At 36.8% G+C, this 11,611-nt stretch overlaps 1 protein-coding gene across 1 annotated transcript; it reads right to left on the minus strand.

Annotated features, from left to right (window-relative positions):
* Nucleotides 1-1,536: 1,536 nt before the first annotated feature.
* LOC121419987 lies at nt 1,537-11,362 on the minus strand. Its single transcript, XM_041614497.1, has 4 exons — nt 11,281-11,362; nt 4,035-4,336; nt 3,045-3,098; nt 1,537-2,765 (listed from the first exon to the last, which is right to left on the minus strand). Exons 2-4 carry the CDS (start codon nt 4,315-4,317, stop codon nt 2,464-2,466), a joined length of 639 nt encoding a protein of 212 aa, XP_041470431.1. The 5' UTR covers nt 4,318-4,336; nt 11,281-11,362; the 3' UTR covers nt 1,537-2,463.
* Nucleotides 11,363-11,611: the final 249 nt, after the last annotated feature.

An 11,611-nucleotide genomic window follows, 5' to 3' on the forward strand; every position in this document is an offset into this window, starting at 1 on the left:
GGTGGGGTTGGGCGGGTGGCGAAATTCTGAGCCGAGAAAATTATTACTTAATATTAGGCTTTAATCAGAAAGAAATCGCGAAAAGAAAAAAAAAACATTTGCCCACCACTTTCATTTTAGAATCGCCGCGTTTATTCCTCTTTTTTTAATTCTTCCTGTACAACATGTGAAAATAACGAATAACATTAAGACATTTTGATTATTCAAAAATCAACCTCTAATCAATCTGTACACATTTCTTTAAAATTTTATATCAAGAAAATGAATTATACCAAATCATACCTTCTACATTCTCTAGAAATCTACTCATAATAATTAATACATAAAACTGAGCTTGAACATGATTTTTCCCGTTTACAATACCATAATGATTTGAGAAAGTTATAATAAAAAAAAAACACTCTTCAGTCATATAAGATATGAACACGACCTAGAAAAACACTGCACCGAGACCATCCCTGGTACACTATACCCAATCAAGCGAATAAACACACACATTTACCACAGATCGTGTTTTCGAAACATCCCTTTGTTATTTGACAATAGAAACCGCCGCGTTTTTGGTGCCGTTTAAGGGGATTCCCCCTTAATCAATAGGTTTTGAAATGTTTTCAATTAGGGGGTTTTTACGAGGAGGGAGAAAATGTATTGTCAAATGCCAGATTCTTGACAAAGAATAAAAAGTCCTTGTTATTTGGTGAATCTAAACAACAGTTTGTGTTTGACTATGGACAAACGACACGCGTGTGCGTGCGTGTGTGTGGGGGTGTGTGCACTGCAGCCATGCCTTACTTCGGCACAAATCGAACTTTGCATCACAATGAAAAGAAAAACCCTGACCATCCAACGATTAGCACATACCACATAGACATGGGATCAAATTATGGGGAAAAAAAATCAGGCCACATATAATGATGACGTGTGCATGAATATCGTTTCAATAAATTGGGGGGGGGGGGTGATGTGTCAAGTTCTTTTTTTTTTACTCACACGGTATAAATTTCGTAATGCATATGTAATTAAAATATACAAAGTAAATTATTATAATTATTTCCACAAATTTTATGCAGTTGTAAAAATTTCATTCATCATGTATCAGTGAGATGACAAAGAATAACAAAACATTTGAAATTACAGCTCAACAATTCTTAAATTAAATAAAAAAAAATTACCACAAGAACTGTTTTTTTCATGTTGTGAAAGTTTTCATAATGAAAGACAACAATGTAATTTTTTATCGAAAATCTTTTGTCGAAATCAAATTCGATTCGGTTCTATTATAATATACTCATTAAAAAGTCCGAAGACTAACGATGTGAGTTTACAATCAAAAACATAAAATATAAAGGATAAAACAAATATATAAGATGTAGTGACCGCTGTTAAACGAATTACTCAAATAAAACGAATATTATGTTCTAAATTGCATTAATATTATACAACAAAGTGAAATTAAACAGATTGACACATACTGAATCCAAAAAAATAAATAAAAACAAACTAGCATACAGATTGCCTGGCTTTTTTAGCATGCAAATGTACCTGTAGTACATTACATACATGTAAATTATGATATAGATATAAATAATAACTGGATCTGAATGATATAGGCTCTTTTTTAAGGAGAAATCTGTAGGACAGGCAAGGAGGTGAGGAGCAAGAAAGAGGAGCAAGGATTGCAAGAGTAAGCACGAAAACGAGTGAGAAAAGAAAGGGGAAGGAGCAAGGGTAAAAAGAGGAAATGCAGGGAAAGGGAAAGGGAGAGAGAAAAGTACAGACACTCGCAACAATGACCGAATTGAGTATATGCAAACTATAAATAACAGATATAATATGAATTTCGGTCACCTATTGTATATGTCAAAAGAGGATTACAATTAAACGGATACTCCAGGCTATAAACAACACGATTTGAACAGATTAAGAAAATTCAGACAATCAAAACACTGACAATTTTATCAAAGTCGGACAAAGAATAATAAATTCATGGCATTTTAACGATTTGCATTATTCCGCTGAAATAGTTCTAGGTATGACCTGAAAAAAAGGTAATGAAATTCAGGACAAATTAACCATTTAACGATAATTCCAATCGATTTCATCAAATCATTTGTCACCATTACACTTCTTTTGATTTTATTTGAAGATTTAACTTCATTTTGTGATAACCATAATATCATTTAAGACGGGTTTTGTTTTTTTAAAACGTTATATTTTCTAAGGAACCATGACACATTAAAGCCCAATAGTCATGAATGGTATAACCGTAATTTTTTTTACGTAAAACAAAACTATCATATTTTACAGCTTTTTGTACTTCTCCATCAACCAACTATACAGTATATTTCGACGTGTTCAAGTCCGGTTTATCTGGTGATAAAATAAACATAACTGTGGTGGCAGAAACAGATAATCCCGAATGAATGGGTTTGTTCGTATTATCTTTCTCTTTTACTAATTGGATTAAGAAAAGAGCTCATCAGCAAGACGAATGTGACCTGCTTTTTCGAGAGCAGCCTTCAAAGCGTCTCTCTCTCGACCAGATTTTTTTTGGTTTTTAAACCAATCCCGTAGCATCTGCAGAGTTCCATCCCACGTAATGTGTTGTGTTTTGTTATTGGTTGCTATGTATCTTTGAACATCTTCAGGGGAAATTCCAAGCTTGGATCCCAGTGTGTCGATTTCTGAGTTTTGTTGGACTTTTTTGGCAATCTTGACCAAGATGTCATCAATATCCTCCAGTTCCTCAGCAGAGTCTGGATTACCTGTAGAAGAGAGTATAAAAACGCAAATCTCAGATATGGTTTGGAACCATTAGAGCAGTATTATTCTTCAAAATGAGACCAAAATATTAAAATAACAATAATCAAAACAAACATAATGGCATCCACATCAGAACTAAAGATTCATCCTGTCCTATATGTGGAAAATTTACAGTCAACAGTGTGAACTTGTATTATTATATACAGTATATAAATATATTGAACTTTCGTGTCTCAATGTCTGTTAAAACTTTGTAAAAAATATATATATAACGTTATTACCATTTTTATTCATCGTTCCATTTTCTTTGACATTACCAGGAGGGGTTGAACCATCTGTTGATGTTAATAAAAAAAAGAGAATGCTATTAAAACTATGGCTTTGCAAAAATTTCCTTTAGTTCCAACTTACTTTCTGTACGTATATGCGGTACGGCCGGTAAATTATTTTGCATGTGTACCGCGATAAGTCTCTGTTCAGATGTAAATTTGTTAAATATTTATAGACCCAGCCGAAACTACAATTGTTTGCATCATCATTCCATCACCCTAAGTAAAAGTGTGGGTTTATATGGCATAAACCAATCTAGTAAGATGCGTAGAGAGAAGATGCCAAATTTTTGCAGAGACATGTAGTTGTCAACATCAATGTCTCCACAGCCGGCCAGCCATGGGTGCTTAGTTTTGGCTCCGCCCGTTTTGCAAAATCTTTGCACTCATCAATATTCGGTTTGGCCAAAGGAAAGGAATTATCTACTCGTACATTGGCAGCGGTATGATTACCGTGTTTCTAATTTCGGAACGGAAAAGGAAACAAGAAAGCGCTAAATTGAATGTTTAGTTAAAGCGAAACAGAAAAAGAAGCGAAATTTCAACTATGTTTTGTGTTTTTCAAAGGTAAAGATAAAAATGTATAAAAACATTAAAAAGAAAAAAATGAACTGTTTTTCTGTTCTCCCGTTCTTACATACCCCATTCTTGAATCATTTTTTTTTCAATTCTCGAAAAACAATCAATTTTCACTGAATATTTCGTTGTTGTTTGTTTCGTTTCGAAATAAGAAAAACGAATTATCTAATAATACCTTGATTCTTTTGGTCTGCGTTTACGCCAACACAATCATCCCACCCAATTGGCCTACAATTACTACGTTCCCTCCAAACATTTACTCTAGGTGATGATCGTCGACGCGAACACGTTATACGCTGCATTAATATTACAAAAGAATAAGGTGGTCCAGTTTTATAAAGGATGTATTTGAAGCCACCTTACCCTCATCAGATGGAAAGAAATCATCAACTAATTCTGCCAATTCAGCGTCTACCAGTGCTTTTATTAGATCAGGTATTTGCTTCGCTCTCCGTGTCTTCTTTTTCCAAGCAAAGAGCATGGAGCTGGTTCCTTCGAAACTGTCATTTCGTTTATTTGTACTGATGTATATCTTGACCTTGGACTCCTTGAATCCCAGATTCAACCCGAGCGTTAATAAATTTTCATTATTAGCCACAGCCTCTGCTAGCTGATTGAGTTTTTCCTCCGTTAAGGTCTCCGTCATGACGCTTGATTAAGTTGGCCTGGTTTTGAAAAAAAAGGTTAAAAGAGAAAAAGGTCTGATGATATGTTTTAAGGGGTGATTTTTTTTTCGTATTTTACTCCGGTCACTTTAAATGTGGATCGCAGTTTAGTAAGTAGTGGGGTACTTCGCATTCAAGCGGCTTTCACGAGATGGGAGAGGAACATTGATACGGCCCATGAGTACAAACATCTAAGTGTGCCGGACTTATCTCAGAATGCCAGGAGACGGGATGGAAAGAAGCCTACTACCCATTGGAGATCGGCTGCAGAGAATATGACACAAAGCCTCTCCATTTCTTCCTCTCAAGGAAATAACCAAAGGAATAACCAACAGAAGGAAGCTGGCTTTGGACATGTTCTCCTTTCGTTCCCTTTCCCGCTTTTCTTCCGTTTTCAATTTTTTCCATTCCCTTTTCCTCCTTTTCTCTTTCCCCCTTTCCTTCGTCTTTCCCTTTTCCTTTATTTCTCCCTCCCTTTTCTATTTTGCCGGGTTTTTTTCTGTTTTCCCGGTGATATCCGCCAGAGGGGCGGGGCAGCCTCACCCCCTTCCCGTTATGCAACTGCAACCACAGTGCCACCGATTTCAACGCTACATCCCATACCATGAGCAAACTTCCAAAGGGATGTGGCCTAATTCCCAGAGCAAAGTTATGTGGAAAGCCATGGATGAATAGCTTAATCAGATACTGGTCAAATCCATGAAGGGAAATGCCGAAGAGAAATGATTGAGGCAATGTACCAGTATGGGGTCGATAGCTGAGGTTGTTCCAGTACGAAACCAAAGGCGGTTACATCGAGGCTAAGAAGAAGAAAGCAAGTAATCCATGACATACGGCAAAGTGTACGAGGCCTACAGCGTTGGAAGGAGGCAAGAGCTTAAAAAGAAAGGACGGGTTAAGCAACTACATCTATCCTATGAAGATCCTATTGCCTCCACCAAAACTCCTTTCAACCCTGTGAAATCTGGTGAACGGAAGGCCACTAGAGAGGAGTTACAATACCGTATTGGTAAACGCGTGCTTTGACGACAAACATACCCGGACTCCATTGGAAAATTTGGTACATCTAACTTCTCCATTTGGAAAGGTTGACAGAGACCCTCCACGCCTATCTGAGGTAGAAAGATTTGTCAAGACATGCAAGAAGGCAAAGCCGGCTCATCTCCAGGTACTAGTCTTGTTCTATATACAGTGTGTCCCAGAAGAAAAAGAAAGCGGAATTCCCATGTCTTTTTAATTCAAAGACAAATGAATTGTGATAATTCATTTATATAATCATATAATTGATTTATTCGCTTTTTATTTGATACCTGTTTGTATAAGACAAACACGCATTAATGACCAAGGCGAGTTTGGCATTTTTATCTCAAAGCCAGGTTAGGGAGAAAAATGGACAAGATTGGTTTGTTACACGAAGGCCGTACATGTTTGACGATTGGCTCATTAGCATTTATTTTGTATTCTTTATTAATCTTCTCTCACTGATCTGTCAAATGATAGGCCAGTGTGAAGACTGTTGAAGGTAATGTGGAGAAATAACGTGATGCCAAAGGAGTGAAATAAAGCTGAAGGTGTGTGCATACCGAAAGAAAAGAATTCCGTCCAGAATCTCTTAGTATTGAGAAGATCATGATGGGAATCCTTGCTGCGCGTCTTAATTTCCAAGTACCTATATACTTTCGAATGGATTTGAATTTCCAAGTACCTACTTTCGAATGGATTTGAATTTCCAAGTACCTACTTTCGAATGGCTTTGTGGAGCGTTGTGGCCCAGTGGATAAGTCTCCTGACTTTGAAACAGAGGGTCGTGGGTTCGAATCCCAGCCATGGCGTAATTTCCTTCAGCAAGAAATTTATCCACACTGTGCTGCACTCGACCCAGGGGAGGTGAATGGGTACCCGGTACGATTAATTCCTTGAATGCATGAGCGCTGAGAGGCAGCTCGAGCTAAAGCCGGGGTAATAATAATAATAACAACGCGCCTCGGAATAGAATATTTCTAGATAGATGGCGCTATATAAATGCCTATTATTATTATTATTATTATTTGTTAACACAGCTGTTCAGAAGAGAGGAGTTACAGGGTCTTCTGGCTGTGTTAAACACTCTGCAATGATATTGCAAACGATCCAAGAGGCAAAGAGGAGGAGGATGGCCCTATCAGTTCTATAGATAGAATAATGCATATTGTCACACTCAATTATTATGGGTTACCTTGGAATTATTCTACATTCCTGAGAAACTTGGTGATTCCCTCAAGTGCTACTTTCAGGATTTTAAGATAAGATTTAGAACCAAGGAATATACAACAGCTTACCATGCTCTTAGTAGGCATCGCCATGGGAGTGGGCTAGTTTCCCCCCGATTCTATTTGTCATCGCAATGGAATTCATAACTAGAGCTGCATATTCCCGTTGTAGAGGTGTTTGGAACTTTCTACAGCAAAATAATCGGGGTTTTTTTCAGGAAAGTTATATCTTACATTCTGTAACTTTTTTTTTCTAAGGGACAAATATGTAATTCAGCTGTAGTTGTTATATTTATCGGAGGCAGGTGCTACAGCATGTTCAAATTGCTCTTGGCATTTTATAAACTTTTAAAACTTGTAAAAGTTGTTGAAGTTACATGACAGTCATGTATATTGTTAACAATGAAAAAGTAGCTTTCAAAGTTTAGAAATGATACTTACATAACTTTTAACATACCAGTTAAATTTGTTTTGTTACAAACAAAACTTTTGTCAAATAAATTTTGCCTATCAATTCTTTTACTGTAATCGGAACATTCAAGGGTGTTTTGTTTTCGGTTTCTGATTTTCATAAATTACTTTACCAGAAAAGAATAAGCTAAACACGTGACAAGACCGTACCTTTTTGTTGTAGGTTCTGCTAATGTCAAAACTGTTATGTAAATCTAAATAGACTTGGAAATAAAAGCACACAGCACAGATTTACCGTAAATAGCCTCGTCGATATTCTCAAGTATTGAGAACTTTTGTCAATCATGCCTTGCCTACATAGAAAAGGGTATCCTTTTTTGTAAGCTTAGATGTGAGAAAAACAAACTAATTTTGAACTTATATGTCCGATGGATATAGATAAATTTTACATATTATAATGAAATCAAATTCGTAGCCAAAGGCTGACATAAATTTGTAGACCTACACAGTAAACGTTCAGTATAATGACTGATACTCGTACATCAGGCGTTAATATATATGGGCAATTCCATAAAATTGAATCAGCCTTTTTGTACGTCCGAATCCCATTTTTCTCAAGTTTTATTTCATTTCATAAGCTGACCAAGTCTGGGTCCTTTGAGAACATTACAGACTGTCAAAAGAACAAGAAATCAGAGACAGAAAATTTCATGAAGGTCCCACATATAGGGGGTCGGACGTATGTATTTTATGGAATTTCCCATATATATGTACATGTATATTGCCTGGGGTCCACAAAAACAGAAAATCAAGGGTGCTTAATCATGGAAAGGCCAAAAGAGAAAGCATTTCGTACTAGTGCAGCGTTCTCGCCAGTGTATAACACGCATGGTGCAAACACCTACTACGGCTCAGAGCCTAGTAGGAAAGTGGCAAGGCGCCCAGCTAGCTCGCGGCTGCTATTGCGGGCATATGACGGCACGGTACGGTCGTTCCGTTGCCTATTCCCCGTCTGCCCCGCACATCACACCGGCTATGCTCTATGACCTACCGGTAGCTGCGCTTACTGAACTTGGAATAAATGCATTGAATGTACATATACAAGGAACATGTACTTGTACTTTGTTTGTCATTTATCCCGCCCTCTATACACACAATGAACGAATAGCAAAGGAGTTGTACTGTGTTTGTCATTTTATCCCGCCCTCTCTGCACACAATGAACGAATAGCAAAGGAGTTTGAGAACTGTGCGTGACCGCTATGGTGCATGGATGTTAGGCCTGGGACGATTGTCATTTTTACCATTCAATTATTTCCTGAAAAAATAATCGAATGATTCGATTGTTCGTCGGGAATCAGGTCTTTTAAGTCACAATAGTTGACCTACTTTATGGTGAAATCTCCATCAAAGTCACATGTTTAGAATAAATGAAAGTAGGTATTATACATGCATCCCTCCAAGTGCCACACCCCTGCATATGAATGAATCAGCCCAGATTGAACAGCCAGTGCAAAGTCCAAAGATGTAAACAACTCATTCATGAACTATTCTTTGAGACTGACCCCAGGTGGAGCATTTCTTGAACAATTTCATCCCTTGCCCACACCATGTCCCCGCCCCCACTTGTGGCACTGCCCACGATTCTACACATGTATTTCAAAAAAATATTTTGAAAAATATTTAATTTGAAATACCTTATAAAATTATGATTTTTTATCATTTGAACCTACATGTATAACTGGGTCTATTTTTGAAGACTAGTCGAGAAAGTACCGGTGAAGACGGGCGCATGTTGGAATGTAGTTTTCATTGTGTGAGGGGGATAGAAAAAAGGTTGCATTATTGTTTTGAAACAAAGGAATTCTCCGGCTCCCACCCTTATCTTTCTCTCTCTCCCTCACACACACACACACACACACAGATGGGGGAGGGGTCAATTTATTTCTGAAGTCATGACCTCTCCTGATAAGGGAACCACTGCCTTCTTCTTTGTTTCCCCAAAAGTTTCATTGGCTATCCGAAGGTCCAATCAGCTCAAGTGAGCTTGGTTGTGTGTTTTCTTATTGTTTTGTGCACGCAGACAATGAACTCATTTTGTGTATCGAGGGCAAGGTTGGGTGGGATAAAAAAATTCGGAGCGCTTTCATGTTGGTGTGTAACTGTGAATGTAATACAATCATTGATTATTTTTGAAAAATTCTCTCGGTACCATAATTTTTAAACCTGTATGAAGTGCCATCATTGTTTTCTTGTCATTTTGTTATTATTACTTGGGTATTCGAGTTCTCCCAATGTCATAATCGGGATCTGCCGAACATTCGATTTGTGTAAATTTTGCTAATCGATTGGTGATTGGCGGCATGCCAATCGAATCATTTGATCAATCGATGTTTACTCCCAGGCCTAACATTTATGTGCATTTGTGTGGGCTTAAAAATACGCCACAATGGGGCTTCCTTGGCGTCTCTATTTCATGAAAAGGCCGTCGCTTCCGCGCTCCGCACCCACCCCCCGGGAGTGGCAGCACAAGTCCCCGACATGGGTGAATTTTTTTTTGGCGAGAACGCTGGTAGTGATCTCTGAATAGTAATTATTTACGTTTTTTAATAAGGTAAAGAGATTGAATGAACAAGTTGCGTATAAAGCTGTAATGTATCCCTCTTAAAATATGATATCATTTTAAGTAGAAAAGTATTCATTCAAGTTGAAAGGTATATTTCATTAAAATTTTACCACAGCCGTCCACTTAAAGATATTCTGCATGAGTCGGTACGGGTACATTATCATCATGATCATTGCAAGTATACACAGAATCCAACTATAAATTGCTGTATCATTCTAAAGTTAATTAAAGGACAAGTTCACCCCAACTAAAACTTGATTTGAATAAAAAGGGAAAAATTTAACAAGCATAACACTGAAAATTTCATCAAAATCGGATGTAAAATAAGAAAGTTATGGCATTTTAAAGTTTCGCTTATTTTCAACAAAATATTTATATGAACGAGCCAGTTACATCCAAATGAGAGAGTTGATGACATCACTCACTATTTCTTTTGTATTTCATTATATGAAATATTTTTATTTTCTCGTCATTGTCATGTGAAACGAAGTTTCATTCCTCCCTGAACACGTGGAATTCCATATTTTAACTTTTTTGCTTCCGGCAAGGAGGTCCTAATCGTCAAATCCGTAAAAAACTGAAATATTGTATAATTCAAACAATAAAAAACAAAAGAAATAGTGAGTGAGTGATATTCGACTCTCTCATTTGGATGTAACTATTTTGTTGAAAATAAGCGAAAATTTGTAATGTCATAACTTTCTTATTTTACATCCGATTTTGATGAAATTTTCAGCATTGGGCTTTTCTGATTTTTCTCTATAGATTCGAATCAACATTTGTCTGAGGTGGACTTGACCTTTAAAGGGTGAGGCCATAAAAACTTGAAAAAAACCCTGTTAAAACATTGACCATAAAGCAAGTGGAAAATACAATATAAATGAGTTAGGCATTGTGTTCTATTACATTGTATATGGGTTAATATTCTTTAGGTGTTAAAAACATATTTGTGTTACAATTTCCTCGTGTTGTGGGGCAATACATTCTAAAAAAAAGGGGTTATCCAATATTGGGTCAAAATAATGGGAACATGTTGGTTGGGTCCAATATTTTGTAAATATTACACACTGTTGATATAGCCCACTGCGAGGACATGAAAATACTCTGCAAACATGCATGATCCCTTTCAACCCAGTGTTGGGTAAAATTTTGCTCAGTGTTTGTTTAGAGTGTACTAACACCTGACCTCTTGTTTTGAAATAATGTCTTCTGAATTAATTATTAATCCAAACCTACTTAAATGCCCAAGTCAAGATATGCATATTTCGTTTATTCAGGTTTAAGCAAATAGATAGTATATTAGAAGTCACATTTGGGGAAAATGTCTCCTCTGCCACTACCACTATACTACTACTATATTACTACTCCTTTAAATAGCTATAGTCCTTCATCTCCTTTTCCCTCTCCTTCGTCTTCCTCTCTCTCCTCCTCTTCCTCATCCTCCTCCTCTTCTTATTCTTCTTCCGGACGATGCCATATAAGCATAGCTATGTACTAGTTCAGTTTGGCTTATCAATGATTCAAATTGTTGCAACTGCCATACATAACGTTGCGGCTTCACTTGCCTATAGTCAGCGGGCGTTATATACATTTTGAAATTGCTCTTAGCTCTAATCAAAGTTAAGTGTAAAGAAAAAATATACGACACATTCTACTTACCCTATTGACTTGTTATCCTAAGTTTAAACTTCAGCACGGTTACACAAATACGTTGTTTACATAGGTTTATGAGGTACACTGGACTTGATTGAAACCATTCTTACGACGCAGAACGATAAGCCTAAGTATGATGGCGTGCTTCATATTTAGTACCATTTAAATGTAATTGGATATTTTAAAGATTGGGAGCATTTTAATATTTCGAACATTGGGAGCATTTAATATTTTTCTATCAAAGAAGATATTTTGGGCTCATTACGCAATTGCTGTCAATTTCATCCCTCAATCATAAAAGATTTTTGATTGACTGTTGAGAATAGTTCCCATATCT

The sequence above is a fragment of the Lytechinus variegatus genome, chromosome 8 (genome assembly GCF_018143015.1).
Source record: "Lytechinus variegatus isolate NC3 chromosome 8, Lvar_3.0, whole genome shotgun sequence".
Taxonomy (NCBI): Eukaryota; Metazoa; Echinodermata; class Echinoidea; order Temnopleuroida; family Toxopneustidae; genus Lytechinus; species Lytechinus variegatus.